Source organism: Phalacrocorax aristotelis, chromosome 12 (assembly GCF_949628215.1).
Source record: "Phalacrocorax aristotelis chromosome 12, bGulAri2.1, whole genome shotgun sequence".
Classification (NCBI taxonomy): Eukaryota; Metazoa; Chordata; class Aves; order Suliformes; family Phalacrocoracidae; genus Phalacrocorax; species Phalacrocorax aristotelis.
Window position 1 is genome coordinate 12230934 of NC_134287.1, and position 21262 is coordinate 12252195.

Sequence of the window (21262 nt, forward strand, 5' to 3'; positions counted from 1 at the left end):
AACTTAGCCTTAGCAAGCAAGAATAATTTAAAATTAGAATTTCCTTGTTTGCATCATGTCTGAATTTAATCCCCTTAGGATGCTGAGTTAATATAAAGTGATTTTATTTGTATCTTCATTTTTAAAAAAAATCTGAAATGCATGTTTATAACATTTAATTATACTTTCATACTAAGCCAATACTGACAATTGTCAGACCAGTTATGTTACTGGGTGTAAGAATTACAGAAGCTTTTGGGTTGGTAGGATTTCATGTGATACAGACAAGCAATATTCAGCTCTTAACATTGCAGCTTCTTTTCCACCTTCTGTTTGAAGAATTATTGTCAGAGAATGGAAGAAGGGGATGAAGGAGGAATTGGGCGTGGAGAGAAGCTGCCCCCATTTGCACAACCTTATGTCCAACAATCACAGGAGGTTGAGGCTGGTAGGGAGGAGAAGGTTTCATCAGACACGTGCTAATCCTTCAGCCCTGCATAGGAATAAAAGACTTGATGTAATTGTTCTGTTTCTTGCCTTGCAGCAAAGGGCGGGATGGAGAAAGGCTTGGGACGGGATGGAGGAACACAGCACTGGCATGTTGTGCCTTGCTGCAAAGGGGGCGTATGCTGAAAAGCTGGCGTTGGCCGTGCCCTGTTGCAGGGAACAGACCCATTTAGGTCCTACCCACCATGTCTTCTCCAGTTCTGTGTCCTGGCAGTCTGTCTTCTACTGCTCTCTGCTCATTATTGCTATACTTCGTCATACTTTATAGTTCCTTGCAGTCCAGTACTTTTGCTCTCACTTCAGATGCTGGTGGTTGTCATCTGACTTCTGCCTGTACCTGTGCTCACACTCCCTTTCTGGTCCTTTGTTTTCCTTGCAAGTGTCATTCTGTGTGTGTGGTTTTTCCCTTCCGTTCCCACTATTTTAGGGATGGTTGAGTAAAAAAGGAACAAATATGTAGCAAGTATTTGTTAAAATTAGTTAATCAACTTCCTTGTTAAACTATTTATTTATTCATTTATTTTTAAAGGTTCAGGTACCTCTCGAGTTTGTTTCTTCTTTTTCCTTCTGTCAGGGGCTCTTTTCTCACTTCCTCAGATATTCTCCTTGTATCCCCATAGTGTTTGTATATAAATAAAGTACCTTGATTTTGAACATACTGTTCTGGAGCATATTGTCATGCTAAAATTTGTTCAGACCTCCTAGTCAGTTCATGAATCAGTATACCTTTTCTGAGTGCTTTCTGTATATGTCTGACAGTTTCTGGATTACCCTTGTTTTGAAAAGGGCTAATTATCTTTTAACCTGGATTATTTCAACCTGCACTATTCGTGTGAATGTCACTTAGGTGGTTGAAATACTCATCTCTGGCCCTGTGCATCACAGGGAAAATCCAGGCTCCATCACTTTGTTGAGCTGTGTGGTGGAGGATGGGTGTGGTAGAGGAACACGCTGGGAGGAGCTGAGAGCAGCCCTCACCTCTGTAAGTCAGGAGCTGATGTGGGCAATCTGAATTCAGTGAATCACCTGTTCTCAGCTTGCACTGTCTAGTGCAATCCTCTGGTCCATTTCTTTCATATGTACAGATTTTGCAAGGTACAAGTATCTGGAGATCAGCAGGTCTGGTGAGGCACTATGTTGTGCCTGAGCTAAAGGTTGCATTTTTCTTAGTCATTTGTCTTACAAAAACTTCTCAATGTTCACAAACAGATCAAATGATTCCTTGCTGATTTTCTTACACATTTATAAATGACATCTGTTTTTTGCCTAAAATGAAGGGCAATAAGGTACAAGAATGTCATTCATCATAAATAGGCATACAGTACAATTTTTTTTTTTCAGATTTTGCTAGGGTATTGGTATGAACTTGCATTTATCTTTAAGCTAGCCTCCTTTTTCATCACTTTTTTTCAGATTTCCACTTATTTATTAGAAAGGGATGAGGTAAAAGGCTTATTATTGCATGGTATTTGCACAGTGTTGTATAATTCAGTTTGTGTGTCTAAGTTTTTTTCCATTACTTTTTTTCAAATTAACATTGCTGCTACTTTCTACTTTTATAATACCCAAGCCTTTCAAGCATGCTAAAGAGTATATCATCCAGTTGGTTTTTGGCAATCAGAAATCATGTTTTTCACTATTTCTAGAAAAATGTAATTGAAGACCTTTTGTATTTTTTTAGAAGAAAAAAAGAGGGATGCCTCATCTGAACAGATTTTGAAGAATCTGCTTGGAAGTGATCACAAGGGTTTTCTTTTTCTCTTTTTTTTCTTTTGAAGGAAAACATCTTGTTCCTGTGAAGATACCCAATTTATCATGCATTTTTCAGAATTGTTAGTACATGTGAAATAATCTTTTAATCAGGCTCCTAGTTACGAGCAGAATAGCATTCATTGCCGTTTGGAGTCTTTTGGGTGCCAGGCTGGAGCTTAAGATGTTGTGTGGTTAGGGCTCCTTGGCAGCAGGAATGAGCATGAGAAGTATTTGTGGCAGGTCTGGACTTCAGGTGGTTCTTCATAGGAAGGTGAACAGAGCTTGCTTTCTCTTCCATGTTTGTTTCAGTTCTATCTTCTGTCCTGGGAAAGAAATCTCTGGGATCTGTACGAATTCACTAGAATCTGTAAGAATGTGGATGAACTTGCAAGAAATTCAAATGTTGTAATCCTTGTTTTTATTTTATTTTGTAATGCTAATGCATTAAATGCTGATTGGGGAAACAAAACCATGTAAAAATGAAATAAAAATACTCTAAGAAGTTATGAAAATTAAGTTTGCAATATAAAGCAGTCAAAATTAGGCAGGTGTGAATGAGATGGCTTCTAGCGCTTTAGGTGACCATGCTTGTCAGACTGTGTTTAATAAATATCGTATTACTACATACTTTGCCTTCTTTAAGACCCCTTCTCCATGCAATGTGTAGGAGCAGGAGTGGTGTGTGTTTGATTACTGTCTTGGTATTTTTATATCTGTGATATTCTCTTATGTGGAGTTTCTTACCAGCTGCTTCTTGCCCGACACCCATGCTCGCTAGCCTCTCATTCCTGTTCTTGTTCCAGCTCCTGCCAGTTTCTCCCTTCCCTGTATTTCTCAGCTTACCGATGTTCCTGGCAGGGGCTTTTCTTCTCTGTGTGGCCACTGTGGCCCCATGGAAGGTGGGGAGGGCGGTAGGAGGGTGTCTCAGATAGGAAAAGGCCTGTTCAGCCACTGTGCATTTGACTTGCTTTGTGGGAATACCTTATATCAAAAGAAGTCAGTGTGTAGGAGTTGAGGAGGTGAAACAGGCTCAGGGGTTATGAAATACTCGTCTCTGTTGCCAGAGGAATTCCTCACAGCTTTCTTATTAGAGGTTTCAAAGTGGCCAGGATTGAATATGTGGTGGAATTTACTGTGGCACCAGACATCATCTGAATAGATTTCTAGTCCCTAATCTAAAACAAAACCATCATAGTTGTTACAAAATCAGTGTTAAGGTTACCTTTGACATGAACAAAGTGATGTGCTTTTACCAGCTCTCAGACTTATAAACAGCTAAATGAAGTTTTACCTTTTCCCTCTATTCTCATGTCCCCTCAAGGCCTCTCTCCCCAACCCTGAAACACCACCAAAAAAACGTGAAGGGCTGGCAGGCAGCTGCTGGTGAATGTCAGCTCTGAGGAGTGCAGTCTAAAAAAGTTCAACATGATTGAAGAAGCCTTTGCCACAGAGCATTGGCTGTATATAGCTGTATGCAGTGCTACCTGAATCACCTATAGTATGCATTTATTTGCTTAAATAGTATTTTGCTGCTTTATGTCGTTACTTTTACTTCTATTTTCCTCATAGGGGAAGACAGGTGAAAGCTTTGAAAAAGGCTTGGGAGCAATTTTATTCTTCATCACCTTGTCAGCCTACATTGCTGTGGTGCTGTTAATTTATGAATTTTCCCAAGGCATTTCAAAGTTGCTTTGGCTTTGCCAGCTGTGGGTAAGCATCATTTCAAGCAGTGGTTCAGGATGGTGGTCTGTCCAGTGGAACCTGAAAGCTGTTTAACAATGGGCAGCAATGCAGCACAAGAGGGTAAGGACAGGGAGAGGGAATGATGCAAAACGCAGTTGAAACTGCAGGGAGAATCTGGGTAGGCAGAACGCAATTGACCTTAGAAATGTAGCAGTTAATGAGAATCTAGCTGGAGTAGACACACGTGGTAGAGAAAAATGCCATTTCTCTTGGGAGTTTGTAGTTCTCGCATGTGAATAGGAATACTCAGAGTAGAAGTGGTCCATCATATCAAGTTTAGGCAAATGTTCGCTGGAAGAGAGAAATGAGAGCACTGTAACTTACATCCAGTTATCTGAAATGTAACAGTTTCTTTATACTCTTGTTCTAGCTATATACTAACTTGGCCTGAACCAGTTTGCTTTCACCAGGTAAAATGCGTTTATCTGAGAGAGTCATATTACAAAATCAAACAAAGAAACCTCACTGGAAGAACGTTGGTTAAGCAGTAATGGGGGGAAGGTGTGTAGATATTTTTGGTTTTTTTTTGTTCAGAATATTCTAAATTTGTTTTGGTTTCCTGTAATATTTAAATATATAATATAAACTTTTGGAAAAATGTGCCATCCCAAAGAAAACAACTTGAGCTGATCATTGTGCAGTTTTCAAATAAATTTTTAAATTTCATTTAGTTGTGATGAAGCAGAAATGTACACTTAAGGTGGAGCAAATTTGATTCTGCTTATGGTTGTCTGTGAAGAATGCTGATCTGTTCAAGGAGATACTTATTTTCTGAGAGCAGGTTAGATGTAAAATATGTTAATGATTTCTAAAAGTGAGGAGATTTATAATTGGAAACTTGTGGGTAAATAAGTTTTTTTTTCTACTTTACCAGACACTTGTATATCTTCCAAACTCTCACGTATGTTAGTTGGAAAGTAAATGTTATTGCATATGTCCTTTTCTCTACATTAGTTATATTTAAACTAGGTGTTCAATAAAACAAATATATCCAAGCTTTTCTCATCTTAGCTGAAGATCAAGAACTGCAAATAATCTTAACTAGAAACCAAATTGAAAAGGAGCCAAATATTGTGCAGTGCCGAGCTGCCGTATGTAGTTATTGTGGCTTTGTCTGCCAGAACATAGAAGGTAAAGAACCATCGCTCCTTTTCATGTGCAGAACTGCGTTAAAAGCACATTTGAAGTTGATTTTTAGATAGGCTTTTTTCCTAGCATAGTAACCCTCTGCAAAGGGATCTTGTGACTTACACAGTCAATAATTACGGTCAGAAAATTCAAGAGACTGAACTTTGTGAAATGGTCATAATTATTACATAAAAGCATGTTGAAGATGACCAAACTTACTGCACCAAATTCAGAGGCAAAGAAACAGAGAGAAAGGCTACAATAAGGATATTTTTGCTTTTTTGCTAGATAATTCTGTGTTGCTGGTAGGAGCCAGGGTAGGATACTACCCTAGATAGTAATCGAGCAATGTTTTATTTGGCTGAGATGGGATTTAGCACGTGGTTTGTCTCAATTTCTGTAGGATCAACGTAACTTAAGTTGTTGATAATATAGATAATTAGTAGTTAATATATTACTCTGTTGTTGCTTTGTGTGTTTACTTTCTCTCCTCCCCATATTCTTTTGTTTCCTGTTTGGTTTTGTTTTGATACACTGTTTTTATTGCTCAGAGGAAACGTTGAATAAAAGAAAGAGTGAATGCTGGTTTGAAGTTTGCATCATCACCTTTGGTGAGACCAATGCCATTTTCTATCAAATCTGTAACAAAGCTGTGTGTGGCAGGCTGATTCCTTTGAGGGATCTGAATGGTAGTGCCTGGGTGCTGCGTTGTGGTAATAATGAAGTTTTATAGTGGAAAGTTTTTGCTACAGCAGGGTGATCTTTGTTCAAAGGAGGGCACCGGGTAGATTGGAGCACTTGCTCTTGTGGAAGGTTGTATGCCACTATAGATGCAGAATTTGTATAGTCACAGAAATGAGAACTGGATTTTCCTAGACTAATATGTCCATTTAGAATAACCTTTTTTAAGGCATATCTAGCTATTACGACCTGTACTAAGACTGGGAAATTTGTTTCATCTAGTAAGTTATGATTTTCAAATTTCATGTATTATGCAGGATCACACAGCCTGCTGATACAATGAGTTACCATGGAAACAGAGACATGCAGCCCAAAAGGTACATGCTGGGGGACCACACATGCAGAAGGTACCTTTTTACATATTAAAATAAGCTGCTGCATGGAGTTAGAATTCTTTGTACTTGCTCTTAGAGTCTATTTCTACAAAAGCATGAAACACTTCTATAACTTGGCCAAAAACTAGTAGGTTTTTTTCCTGTAAAGGAGAAAAAGAGAAATTTCTCCATAAAACTAATTGTTGAGAACATAGAATAAATCTGAGTATGTATATTTTTGTACTTGCTAGATGAGTGCAAAGGGAGGGCACAAAAGATGATTTCTACCCTCTAGGTACGTAAGGTGTAAGTGACTTTCTGTCTGCTAGTGTGGAGCCTTTTTGTCACGATAGGTCTGGACTTTGGTGTGTGACCTGGCATTTAGTGCGATGAAGTTGTGGTGGGTTGACCCTGGCTGGACACCAGGTGCGCACCAAAGCTGCTCTATCACTCCTCTCCTCAGCTGGACAGGGGAGGGAAAATGTAACAGAAGGCCCATGGATTGAGATAAGAGCAAGATGAGATCACTCAGCCATCACCATCCTGGACAAAACAGACTCAACTTGGGGAAATTAGCTTAAATTTATTAGCAGTCAAATCAGACTAGGGTAAAGAGAAATACTGAATCTTAAAAACTTCCCCCACCCCTCCCTTTTCCCAGGCTTAACTTCCAATTTCTCTACCTCCTCTCCCCGAACAGTGCAGGGGGATGGGGATCAGGGGTTGGGGTCAGTTCATCACACACTGTCTCTGCTGTTCCTGCATCCTCATGGGGAGGACTCCTCACACTCTTCCTCTGCTGCAGCGTGGGGTCCCTCCCACGGGAGACAGTCCTCCATGAACTTCTCCAATGTGACTCCTTCCCGCGGGCTGCAGTTCTTCACAACCTGCTCCAGCGTGGGTCCCTTCCACAGAGTGCAGCCCTTCCGGAACAGACTGCTCTGACGTGGGTCCCCTGCAGGGTCACAGCTCCTGCCAGCAAACCTGCTCCAGCGTGGGCTCCTCCCTCCAGGGGTCCACAGTTCCTGCCAGGAGCCTGCTCCAGCGTGGGCTTCCCATGGGGTCACAGCCTCCTTCAGACATCCACCTGCTCTGGTCTGGGGTCCTCCATGGGCTGCAGGTGGATATCTGCTCCACCATGAACCTCCATGGGCTTCAGGGGGACAGCCTGCTCTGGTGCCTGGAGCACCTCCTCCCCCTCCTTCTTCCCTGACCTTGGTGTCTGCAGGGCTGTTCCTCTCACATATGCTCCTCTCTACAGCTGCAGTTGAGTAAGTTGTTCCCCCCCCCCGAACACGTTATCCCAGAGGTGCTACCACCATTGCTGATGGGCTCAGCCTTGGCCAGCGGCAGGTCCTTCTTGGAGCCGGCTGGCATTGGCTCTGTTGGACATGGGGAAGCTTCTAGCAGCTTCTCACAGAAGCCACCCCTGTCGCACCCCAGCTACAAAACCTTGCCACGCAAACCCAGTAAAGATGCAGCTCTCTGGAAGTGCTTATCTGGTGGCCAGTGAATGAAAAGAGACAGAAATGTCCGTGTGCCTGTGTTTGCTGTGGAAGGGGTGCGGTTGTGTCGGAAGCTGGGGTGGGTTGTCCTGGGAGATATGCCTGGTTCTGCAAGTACAAAGTGATCAACCTCCCAATGCTTCTTGAAACAGATTCGCTTATTTATAGTAACTTCAGCTTTAATTGCACCTAGGTTTGTAATTAGGTGCCTACATTTACAGATGTGTCTGCAGATTTAAGAAACCACAAGTAAAGCATAGCAAGCCTTCAAAAATGGTCTAGCTGTCCTCTTGGTCTGATGTTTGTGCTGTCATTCCCTTGGCTGCCAGGTTTTGCTCGAATGCGAGACCGGGTTATGTTCAGCTGTTCTGCAGCCATGGAAGCAGCAAGAAGGCAGGGTCTTGGCTGCAGTCCTTTGGCAGATGAAGATACCCTGAAGGGCTTAGTGGGCTGTTGGGGTCGGGGCCTCCTCGCTGACCCAGCTCCACAGGCTCAGGCTGTGTGTGCAGGGGGGAACAAGCTGCTCCCTCAGTGTGAGAGGGGATTAGGGGGGAAAGTGGGGTCACATCCAGATATATTGAAATCAACCTTGATTGGTAGTCTATAAACTACCATCTGCTGGCCGTTCATTTACAGGACAGAGATGAATTTAATGGTCAGCCCTCTCTGTTGAACAAGGCAGCTATCGCAGCCGGCATTAAGAACCATTACAGTATTATGATGCTGCTGCCATCGACCATCCTGTTGTACTCTGAAATAAAGGAGTTTTCTTCCCAAAGAAGAGAAAGTGTCTAGCTGGCGTATTTCAGGAGCACTACTTTTGTCGAGATAGATTAGGTGGCATTTTTGATCTATGGTGGTGCAATGGCTGGTTGTTCCCGTGCTGTCTCCATACCCCTGAATGAGGGTTTGTGTGTAGAGGAGCCGTGCAACCGCCTGCTGACTGATTCAGCAGTTTGCTCCCCGCTGGTCTGCGGTGGCCGCAGTGGCAGAAGCTCAAATGGACTTACGCAGATGAAAACTCTGTAGGTCAGATATCTGAAGCTAGTAAATTGTAGGAGAGAATGTGCTTTGTTTGCAAGTGACTTGTTGGCTTAAGCTGTTCGGGTTTTGAAATTAAACTAGTGGCCATCGTTTTTTTTGCATGTGTGGTATTGAGAATGGAAAGTTGTAGCTGCTCAGGCTAAACTTTAAATTTCATCCATTGCTTATTGATGTGTTCATGTTTGTGGTATAGTGGCATATGAAATGATTTTGATATATCCCATGGTTTTCTAAGTAAAAGGTCAACACTTGTAAGAAGGTAGATATTTTTGTTTGTTGTTTGTTTGTGAACAGGTGTTACTGCAATTACTAGATAGCATTTGAACTCTGCCTTGCTGTTAAAAGCCACTTAGGTCTGACTAATCAGTATTTCCTAAATCAGAATTGTGATCACAAAACATTTCTATTATATAGTGGAATCATTGTCTGCTTACTCTGGAGTGTCACATATGAGCTGATTGCTTATTTCTTCAATGTGTGTAATATTTGGAATGATCCTGTTCTGTTACTTGGGTTGAAAAGCCCAAGCTATGCTGTGTGTCCTTTGGGTTAAGTTTAGCACAAACACAGAATGAGGAGAAAAATAATTCCTATTCCATGATATAAAATTATACATGTAGTAATGTATTAGGCTTTAGTGAAAATGATGTCTTAGATATCACATGCTCAGAAACATTTATGATTTGAAGTGCCTGTTTTGTCTGGTGAAACACAGAACAGGAACCAGTAAGTGTTTAAGTGGAGCTGTAAAGTGACCATTTTGAAAGATGATGTGCCACAATCACGTTCCTTTGGCAGAAAAGACTGTGGTTGGTTAGCCTCATCTCTTGAGGGGGAAATATTTCAGCAGTGGGAGAATATTTGATTTCAATTAACAATTTTTTCTTCAAGCTATCTCTGAATATACAGGAAACTCATATACTTGCAAGTCACAAGACACATAATGCGCCTTCTGAGAACTGAGGGATTGCTGAAAGTCGTGCAGGGACAGCCTCTTCTGGAGGAGTCCCACTGCTCGGGGCAGGGGCAGCGACACTTGCAGTGGGACCTTGGTGCCGTCAGCAAGGTGAGCTTTGGCCATTCCTGCTGGCTGGCCTCCTCTGGCACCTGGGGTTTGGTCACCCCGGCACCAGTGCAGCCCTGCTACCAGTCGCCTGATGTGACATTTCATCAGAGCGCTGCATGAAAACTGCTCAAGAGTTTATTCACATAAAATCAAAATTAAAAGATGTAATGGGTGGAAATCTTTACTAAGCTGTGAAGTAATATTGGCAGTGGATTTTTTTTTGAGAGGAGGTAGCAAAGTTGTTCTACAGTAGTGCATAGGAGACAGTTAAGTCTTTTACAGCCATATTTGAATAGCAGTTGGATGAAATCCTTTATCTTAAGCCTCATATTGTATTAGATAATGACCAGGAAGCATCAGTATTTATATTACTAAGTTGCAGGTGATAAGTTTAGTATTATTACTAGACTTGCAGACAAGATTGTTCCTGCATTACCATGGTGTTTTTTATAAAACATTTATGGCATTAATGTTTTGGGTTCTGTTGTTCAGAGTAACTGAAATATCTTTTCAATTACTTGTACATATAAAAAAAAATCATCAGTAAAATATACAAGGTCAATGCGTTATTCTTTTCCAGGCAGCTGAGGAAGGTGATACAGTTTAAGCTGAAATTGTATGTGTTTCTGAAGTTTCATCAGTTACACTTGACAGAAAAAAATAAATACATCTGGATTATGTTCACCAGACATTAGGAGGAGTGAATTAAACTCTGATGCTGGTTATTTGTAGCTATTTACAAATATTTTACTTTAAAAAATCTGTAACAGGAAGAGATTATTTTCCTTAACTTCTCTAGAAGTTTTATTTTCCTTCCTATGCTGCACCAAGCAAGAGTCTTATTCAGTTTTCCAAATTCTCCAGCATATAATAGTTAAATGTTTTTATGTCAATTAATATTGACAGGAAGTCAGTTTGAACAGCATTGGAAAATGGAAGTAGTTGGCAGAACTGGCTAATTTCACTGAATTTCCTTTTGCTAAAAATATCTCTAAAAGAAGCTCTCCTTTAGAGATACAATGAATGCTTGTTTGTAGTTTAGAATTGATGATGACTCTTGTCCTTTAACCAAAAGGGCTTGAAAAATATGAATAACCTTTTGAAACATATTTAGCTTCCTCCATAGTAATATGTAATTAAGCTCATGTCTGCCAAAAGTTTACATGCATGCTTAACTTGATGTATGTGAGTAACCCTATCAGCTTGATTGATCTGCAGTGGAAATGGAAGTTCTGCAGAGATGCTGATGTGAAGTTGAGCATTTCGTTTGTATCGTGTTGGAAGGATTAAGGAGTTCTGAGTGTAGTTGCCCTGTTAAATTTCGAGACACGACTCTGTCACTAATGTAGGAAACGGCAAGATTTCAGTACTGCTAACTGAAAGCATACAGCATACAGATGTGTATCCTCATCTATTTTGCATGCAAGTATCTTAAAAATAATTTTAGGTTGCAATGGCAGTATTAAAAATTACAAAATACTAGAAATAGGATGAGTTTGATATAGTTATTTAGGTCCTGTGCTCCTGCTATATTATGATACAAGAACATAATACTGTACTTAGAAGACAGCTCAGAACAGTTGTTTCACATGTTTCGCTAATTTGGGGTGTAAGTCAGCATTATTTGTTAGGAAGACTTCTTGCCTGGACATCTCTTACTTCACTCGTGGATGTTGATGATGTGTGGTGACCAAGGGGACTGTAGGATGTGAAAGGGTTATCTCATGAATTACAGTTCTGCCCTGGTTCTGGTGCTTGCTAGGACTTTTCTCCTGAAATAAAACAAAGAGGGGAAGAAAGGTTTCAGGGGTGTCAAGAGTAACAGGAATCACCAGGGCACAAATGCTGCCTTGTGGCAGAGGAGTTCACTGCTTCATGGAGTAACTGGGTGAAACCTGGCTGGTACCTGCTGTGCACCACCACTCTGCAGGGCGGTGGGACCTTCTGCTGTTGGGAATCCCAGCCCTGGTGAGTGGGCAGGGGAAAGGGGAGATGCCAGTGACTCCGGAGGGCTGAGGCTGCTCCAGTCGAGGCATTTCCTTTGATAAAATCCCCCCTCCATAAACCATTGGGTTTTATTGTGTTTCATCTGGAAAAGTTCTCATTATAAGCTTTTTTTTTTCTTATAAGTGCTAGTTGTAATCATTCTAGGTATTAGAGAATTACTTTATTTGAAAAGAAAGAGGGTAAACCTTCTCAAACTATTTTAAATACATTTTGGGATCTCAGGCAATAATTAAAATCCTCAGTAAAGAGACAAAAATTACATAGGTGCAGTACATTTAACTGTTTGTCGCTCTGAACAGGGAGTATATTTTGAAGGCCTGTTGCAACTGTCAGCTTTGCTCCAGTTTCTGTGTGTTAGAAAACGGCTGCCTGTAGCTTGCCTGCAAGTTGACTGCCTCATAACATCTTTAACTGAGGTGATGTTGAAGTCTCTGGTCATGACCCTTTGTATTGCTCTGAATTTTCTTTATATGTCTCAGACGATCTTTTTAATGACTTTTCAATTTTTTATCCTTTTGTACGGGTAATAGATATTTGTTCCTTACCAGAAAATGGAATGTTAAACTGGCATATTGAAACCAGGAGCTCCCCCCCTTTTTTTTTTAGGTACAATTAAAGTAATTGCTAACGAAGACAGTGAAATGTGTGCAGAGTATTTGGAGCATTTGCACTGCCGAGCTGCTTTCAGCAGTACTAATCTCTAGCCATCTTCCTTTCTGAGGCTCTTTCAAAACCTTCAGCTGCAGAGCCCATATGAAATGAAACAAATCTCTTGGCGGGTCCTAAATTTGATTAAATTGAAAGCTTGTGAGAGGAGCAGCCCTTTGAGTATTTTGCACTTCAGGGGCTTGATGCGGAGAAGTAGCTGTCTGGCACTGCTACATGGCTGAGTTTTCTGTGTACTATCAGAATTTAGAAACAGTGTTGTTTTTTGGTTCTTTGTTACCTCTGATACTGAAAACAAATTGTCAGGCATTTCAGGCTCCCACCCAGCTGTGTTTTTTGCATTTGGAGTCATTAATTTCTTATTGCTGGAGTTTTATGGGCACGTAGATTATACAGTGGTGAGAACAAGTTTTAAAATATAATGTTGTGAGGTTGGTAATCTTGAGGATAGGTCAGGTTAATGGATGGTGTAAAAGCTGGGTGGAAATCTTAAGGGTGCAGTGAGGAACCGGCTTGTGCTGCTCTAGAGAACTCTAAATTTCCAAGTTAAGAGCTGTTGTTGCTTGCTGCTGCTAGCAGCCATGGTCCTTCACAACGGAGTTGTCCAGAGCACAGTAACTGGAGGCAGTAGGGTTTTCTGATATCATGGGGTTTGTAGCACACACTTTGTGATACTGCAGCAGTAATGAATCAGGGTGAAGGACTGGAAGTCACCTCCTGGGGGAGGTTCTCTTTAGAGCTTTGTTACTAAACAGCTTGATTTGCAGCTGAGCTAAAGTGGCTTGCCCTTCTTACTGTCCTTAAATGGAGTTTATTTCTTTTTAATGTGAACAAATATATTGAGCAAAGCGCGCTCCTTTGTGTTCTCTGAGCACGTTTATGCTTGAAGGCAAGCATACATTGCATAACCGTGCAACTAGAAATAGTTATATGAGCTTTGCTAAAAAATGTTTGTATTTCTAGTACTTGCTGATGGCTTAAGTATGCAAAATATTATTAATTGATTTTGATTATGAGCTTTATGAACTTGTGCAGAAGATGGAATGCCGGAACAGGGAGGCAGCTCCTGTGGAGGTTTTAAGGGCGTTTTAACATAGCTCATGTGGCCAGGGAAACAAGGTGCTCTTCTGAGATACAAACTCTCTTCATCAGTGAATGCTGTATAACAAAGAAAAGTTGATTCTAAGCTAAAAGGTGGGCTAATGCGGAGATGTGAAATTACTGTTGCCATTGATTAACTGTTTATTTTATTCCACAAAGATACATTCAGAGACCTTTCCAGAGTATTCAGAATCGTGAAGTTCTCAGGCTTGTCATGTGTTTTGAATTGAAACATGAAGCAAAGCTACTTTCTATGATGCATGATGATTTTGTATAAATGTAAATGGGGTTCTATAGGTTTCAGACATCTGTTCGCTTATTAGGCTGCATTATAGTCATTGAGGGGGGAAATTCAAGATACTGTCTAAAGATACGTTATAGCCTACTCTCATGAGAGATTCCTTCATAAATTTGCCTTTGTTGAAGTATAATATTATTTCTTCTGAGCTTTCAGTTGACTTTTTGATAGGTTTATTTTAAAAAGCCTTGTGTTTACATCTTCAAAGCATGTGAAGCTGGTGACAACGTTCTGCTCCATGTTAAAATCAGAGACCTGTGGTTCAGAGCCAGTCAGAAAGGAGATCTCTAGGCGAGGTGTTCACGTTACAGTAGCATATTAGATTTCACTGTAGATCAAACTGAGACTCTTTTGTGCTGAAAGAATAAGCCTGTACAGGTTTGTTTGAAGAGGCAGGCATTTAAAATTATAGCAAATTTTTATTGACTGATTAAGCATGGAGGGGAGAGAGAATATTAATGTTGATGACCAGCGTGTTACACTAAGAACTAGTGAAGGCACTATTATGTTTAAGTAGTATAATTTTTCTTTCCTCAAGTATACTAATTAATATAGCTCTTCTACTACAGTGGGTCTTCTGAGCAATAGGTGTAGTCTTTTTGGTTTTGCACTGGGTTTTTCACTGACATTTGAAAAGAAGGACAAATCATTAACCTGAGTTAGTGAACACAGGCTTGCTGTAGAAACATTCAACACTAACTTTGGCTTCTCTTCTCACTCTGTTACAGAAATACTAATACGGAGCATTTGACCTTCTAATCCCTACCACTGAATCTCCTGATACCAGGATTAGGAAAGAGTGCCTTCAGAACCAATATGTAGCAAATGGGTATCACACCTCCGAAGCTTCTCCCTTGGTTCAACGCTTGCATGCTTTAAGGATCCTTGTCGCCTCAGCAGTGAATTGTTCTTGTCAACTTCAGAAGCAGATTTCATGTGGTGCTTGCTAAACGTTGAGTCACCATGAGTAGTAATCTAGGAAAAGAAAAGGACTGTAAAGAGAAGGATCCAAAAGTCCCATCATCAAAAGAAAGGGAGAAGGAGGCCAAAGCCTCTGGAGGATTTGGGAAAGAGAGCAAAGAAAAGGAGCCTAAGACCAAAGGGAAAGATGCCAAAGATGGAAAGAAGGACTCCAGTAGCACGCAGCCTGGGGTAGCTTTTTCAGTGGACAATACAATTAAAAGACCTAATCCAGCCACAGGTACCCGCAAAAAATCCAGCAATGCTGAAGTGATCAAAGAGCTAAATAAATGCCGGGAAGAGAATTCAACGCGCTTGGACTTGTCCAAGAGGTCTATACACATGCTTCCATCAGCTATCAAAGAGCTAACGCAGTTAACAGAACTTTATTTATACAGTAACAAACTGCAGTCCTTACCGGCAGAGGTGGGCTGTCTTGTGAACCTGGTGACACTGGCCCTGAGTGAAAACTCACTTACCAGTTTGCCTGACTCTCTTGATAACTTGAAGAAACTGCGCATGCTTGACCTGCGGCATAACAAACTTAGAGAAATCCCTTCGGTGGTGTATAGGCTAAGCTCTCTCACCACTCTTTACCTACGCTTTAATCGTATAACTACTGTGGAAAAGGATATCAAAAACTTGTCAAAACTCACCATGCTTAGCATACGAGAGAACAAAATCAAGCAACTACCTGCTGAAATTGGTAAGCGATTACACTGATTGAAAATTTAATTCTGTGCTTATGTTCATTTTGCAATTTAGTTAAGTATATGAAAACTGCCACTTCTCCAGGTGCCTTTACCTATTTAAAACTTCATAAAATTGTGCTGATGATCATACTGTTGCAATGTTAGCTTATATTGAGAATAATCAATACCTTGGATTTTTTTAACAACAAAAGCTCTTTTTCTTCATCTATCATCTTTAAAATCAGATGTATCTTGTTTTCATCTTTGCCTTGTGCTTTCACATATTGTGTCTTCAAAGCCCAGATGGTTTAAAAAGAAAAAGGTATGGGGCATATTTCATTTTAAGATTTCTTTATAAATCATTTATGAGCTGTTGCAAGTTATAAATGCATTATGGGCATGTTTCAGAGGGGTGTGACCATGGTAATACAAGGTAGAATAGGTAGCTACATGCTGTTACCGCGAGCAAGCTGTTGGATGCCATAGCTGTTAATAATGTAGGTTAATGATTTGTGAAAAACCTCTACCTTTTATGTCATGAATATATTAATACATGGACTCTTAATAGAAAGTGACCAAAAGTTGTATGCATGGCTGATGATTCTTAAAACTTTTTAATGAATAATATTTGTTTTTCCAAACATTGTTATGAAAGTTTGAAAGATGGTAAAATAGTATGAAAATGGCTTATTAATTTAAATAGTTTGTTACAAAAAATGTGCTGGAGTAGCTGTATATCAAGAACCCCTAAGTTCTCCCTAATAGGTTCTGATTCATGGAAAACACCTCTTTATCACAGTGTTTCAAACAACATTTGAACAATGCGTGTGCCTCATAAAAGGGAGAGTCTATCATCAGTGGTTTCTTTCTATGCATCACTAGTTTTTAAAATACAAGCATAGCTTTAATCCCTTTAGGGGGAGGGGGAGCATAAGCTTCATGCAGTTAAGAAACTGCTTCAGCTTTCTTCAAGTGAGGCAAAAAACTTGTAAAAGCCCTTGTTACACTATGAGTAATAATTCCTGTGCCCTGTTTTTAAAAGCTGCTGTGGGACTTTTTCCTGTTAACCAAACCAGTGTGCGAGTACGTTAAAGGTTACTGAAGTTGGCCCCTATGGTCACTAATTTTGCAAAACTTGGGAAATGCTCCTGTTTGGATCCCTAATAGAGCTTTTTCAAACCAGCAGTGTTTGCCTCTTTCTCCTGCACCTTGATATGCAAGATACATAAGATAACATGTTCTTGATGGCAGGAACTCCTGGGCACGGCTGAAACTGCCAGTCATGTTACCAGCAATGTCCGGTACACACAGCTTCTGTACATGATAAAAGGAGTGAAGAAATGTATGAGGCTGTCAGTTGTTGGTCTGCCTTCGGCTTCCTGTAGCAGCTATTGGAATGGATTCTCCTATAGCCACAGAAGCAGATTTTTGCTAGGCAAAATTTTGATGGTTAATGTGGGATGTTTCCTGATCAACATGATTTCTGAGCTGGCACGAGCACCTCAGCAATCCTGGGAATTTCCCCGGGGAGAACTGGGGAATTATAATTTTGACCTATTTTTACACTTGACTTTAAGTCCAACCGCCTCTTTGAATCTTTTACTAATCAAAGAATCATACTGGAAACCATGAGTCTGATGTTTGCAAAAAAAAAAAAAAAAAAAAAACAACAAACCAACCCCAGCCTACCATGTGTTTCTACATACATTGAAGAAATTGAGGCAGATTTAGCTGGTTGAGCTGTATTACACATTTGTTAGTACTTTATCTGGGCCTGTTTGTGGCTCAGTTATTAAATGTAATCTAGCAAAGAGCCAGCTTCTGAGGTTCAGCTGGGGATAGTACTGCATAAATTTAAATTAATACTAGTGTGTGAAGAAAAAACTTCTGTGAGATGTTGCATTCCAGTGTTAGATGTTGCATTCCAGTGTTTGGTGTTGCCCTTCAGAAACTTCTTGTAGGTGTGTTTGATACTGCAGACATTATTGTTGCTGCTGGAATCTCTTTGTTTCTTAACTATTTTGTTTGTTGAATTCTTATGGTTAAGTTTACATTGAAGTATATGGTTTCTGTATATGTTTGTTCACAATAATCTTGAAAGAGATCATGTGTAACAGTTTCATGGAGAAATTTAGTAGATATATGTATCATGAAGGAATATGTGACTTTTTTCTTTTTTTTTTAATTCTTGTCTTGATACGCATATAGGCAGTGTTCTCAGTTCTTTATCAAACCCTAGCTTGAGCACATTAACTACTTTACTTCTGTCTTTGTATCCAGCAGTTAGTCGCGCCTGTATTTGTATTGTGATAATGCCCATGTTCCTTGTTACGGGTCAGCACCTCATTGTGGAAGGCATTTTAGAAGCACAAATGCAAGATGACTGTCACCCTTATAAAGAATTTAGAAAGGAAATCGCTCTGTTCAACAGCATCCTTTTTTATTCAAAGTAAATTTCTCTGACTAGGTTGCCTGCAATTCAGTCAGTTAAAAAATAAATAAAGGATTTCTGAACTTAAGTAACACAAATAATTTTAACTGCTAAGACATACAAAAAAGGTGTTTGAAAACCTTTTTTATCAAATAGTAAAAACAGACAAGATAGTTTCACTTTTGTAATTGATTTCTACTCACTCACTTTCATGTATCTTTGTTCTAGTACAAAGATGAAATGTTTGAGTTGGAAACACAGCTGAAAAATGAAACTGCTGAGAAATGTATTTCTTACTTTCCAATGGAATTTCTCTTTTTGTAAACACTTGTTATTTCTCTACATTTTACATGTGCATATTTAAAAAAACTTGCCTTTTAAGTCCCAATAATTTTAATCCCTTGTATGTTTATAATGCAGTTCCTAAATACTACATACAAGCCAACACTTACATTATCAGCTTGTAAATAACACAAAAATTTGTTGCTGCAAAGCGGGAAGTAAAATGAGGCCATTATCTTTTATAAAGCAATATCATGTGGAGCACTTCAAATTCTTTTTGAAAATACCCCATTGTTCTAAGGCCTAAGGCTCACATATCTGATGGTAAGCTAGTGTGCTTGTTCAAATTTTTAAAAATTCAAAGCTTATGTAACCCACTGACTTGGCCAGCCAGGAAGAGTCTCGCAGCAGTTAGCTATGACGTGTTTGTGTTACCAGTCTGGTACACAACTATGCGAAGAATCCTTGGTTTTCTTTGCTTTGTCTTTTGGAGGTAGATGTGCTACAAAAGGTTACCCTGGACCAAAAAAAAAAAAAAAATTTAAACCCAGAGGCTTCAGTGAGGTAAATGGATGCTGATACTGTTCCCTCAAAGAGCCAGTGTTGAGTGTGATGGAATTAGTCTTGTGCTGGTGCTAGAGAGTTGTGATAGCATTCACGCCCACTGAACACAAATACCAGTTCTGTATAATTATAAAAGGCTTTCCAACTAGAGGACCTTGCTGCTTTGAAATAAAGGGTCACCTGATTTGTAAGCAATCATCCTATTTAATTACTTTTCTAGGCATCTTTAGTCTCCAGCCTTATAAAATAAAGTTTATTTTCCTCCTTCTTTCAGTGAAAGAAATCAAAAGTATGTCCTGGAGTTTTACGTGCTCTGATGTTTGAGAACTTTTTCCCAACACCCAATATGTCTGAGTAGTTGATTTTTGTGCCAGTGATGTTTCACAGTTCTTAGATGCAGCAGTTTCCCTCTGTTGCTTACATTTGCTCTCCTACTGTATGTGCTGCAGTAGTCGTACCTTCTCCCAGCTGTTACTCAGGCTACAATTTTAGTCTTGCATAAAATCTCCATTCCTTCTGTCACCCCGCTGTTTTCTGTGTTGTCTTGTCTTTTGTATGCTGAGCATGCTTGGTAGGTTTGAACAGACCATTCCAGATGAGAGCTTCACTCTTTGTGCTGGAGATAACTGTGCATCTGGATCATATTGCAGCTATATTAGATTTAGCATACAAATGCTCTTGTGACCACCTAAGACACCTGCACTCTTTGCCTTCTCTGTTCTCCCTCTCCGCCAGAGGTCAACCTTGTGATGCTAGTAGAATTGCACTCTTTTTTACACTACTAAATTTCGTACAGTGTCTATTTTTAGTTACCTGTTTCTTCCAATGCCTCTAGCTTGCTAGAAAACCCTTGCTTTTAGACTAAGTAATTGCTGTAGACACTGTCAAGATTGGTCATTGAGGTGGATTCTTTAGAGTTCTGGAGAGGTAATCTCCATCCAAGCTGATACTTTACTTTTAGCCCTGTTACGTCCGTAGCAAGTTGTAGTCAATTCTTCAGGTGTCTTGACATCTTTTTCTAGTCACCAGAGCCTCCTAGTTATCTTCTGTATTCTACTCCATTAGACATCTTTGTGGAGTCTAGGTTAATTAGACTGAATAAACTAGATCTTCCATATTTTTTTTAGAAAACTGCTTTTAACCCTTGGCATAACTCTTTATACCAAACTAATTTAATATTTTACTGATATTTTTTCAAATCACTTTTTGTCTCTCTCTTTATGCCTTTTACTTTCCTGCAAATTCTGTTGGTCTGCATAGTGTTTAGATGGCTGAAGTTGTCAGCATCTCCCCTTGTTATTTCTCCTATCTTAAATTTTGAATTGATAGTCTCCAATCCTGTGGTAATGTTCCTTATTTGATAGATGACATGTAGAAACTATACTAGTGGTCATGTGATTTCAAAATAAGTTTCTAGAAATGCTTATCTAGAACATCAACTGCTTGCTGTGCAAGCATACAGTATTAATACTTGTTAGAAATAGATTCCTTTTAGGGAAACCTGAAACAAACTCTAAAACATTTCTGGAAAGTCTGAGTGAAGGTAAAACACTTAACAAAAAGTTGTTTGAAAAACATAGTTTATCAGATTTTAAGTGGTCCTGGAAACTGCTTTAAAACAACTGACCTGTTAAGTGTGTATCGTCTTGAGGAAAACCTAGAAGAGGTGAACCTACCAGCACTGAGCTGCTGGGAAGTAGTCTAAAGTTTGGTTCTATTTTGGGCTTTAAACTGTCTTTAGTAGTTAAAAAATATAGACTTAAATGAGGTGACTACACTGGGGGAAAAGTTACTTTGCATTTAAAACAAACAGTGAGAAAGAGGAAGTGTAATTATCTAGAGTTAGTCAACAGATGTGTGTGTTTCTGGTCTTTTTTTTTTTCTGCCCCAGAATTCAGAACATCTCATTCTGTTGCATCCAGTTGCTTTATTATAGGTAAGATGATGACCGTAACATTCCCTGTCTTTTCAATATTCAGAAGGCTTCTTAATTTAAAATAGTTATTTACTCAACTGAACTTATGCAGTAAATGAAAAAATTAAGAAAATAACTGTATTTTGGAAGAAGGATAGTCTTTTAGTAATTCATCAAAACCTGGAACAGGTTGCTCAGAGACGTTGTGGAGGCCCCATCCCTAGAAACATTCAAGGTCAGGTTGGACGGGGCTCTGAGCAACCTGATCTAGCTGAAGATGTCACTGCCTACTGCAGGGGGGTTGGACTAGATGGCCTCTAAAGGTCCTTTCCAATTCAAACTGTTCAATGGTTCTGTGGAACTCAGGCTCTGGGTACCTAGCAAATAATTGCTACTAGTCATTTATTGGACTTCTCTTAACACTTTTCCAGCAACATATATATTGCTTATACATTTTCAATGTGATTGAAATTATTTTAATACTGTACAGTAATCTGAGGTCTTGATATGCATTGTTGTATTTTCAAGTATAAATATATTTGTGTGAATAAGATCTAAAAATACTTA

The 21262-nt window shown here is 39.6% G+C and overlaps 1 protein-coding gene across 5 annotated transcripts in view; it reads left to right on the forward strand.

The window, feature by feature from the left end:
- Positions 1–21262, forward strand: part of SHOC2 (SHOC2 leucine rich repeat scaffold protein) — a 66834-nt gene that overhangs the window by 13705 nt on the left and 31867 nt on the right. For all 5 annotated transcript variants that reach the window (XM_075107691.1, XM_075107690.1, XM_075107692.1 and 2 more), the window contains exon 2: positions 14580–15517. In XM_075107691.1, the coding sequence (XP_074963792.1) occupies positions 14815–15517 (703 nt within the window). In that variant the 5' untranslated portion in view covers positions 14580–14814. The remainder of the gene's footprint in view (positions 1–14579; positions 15518–21262) is intronic.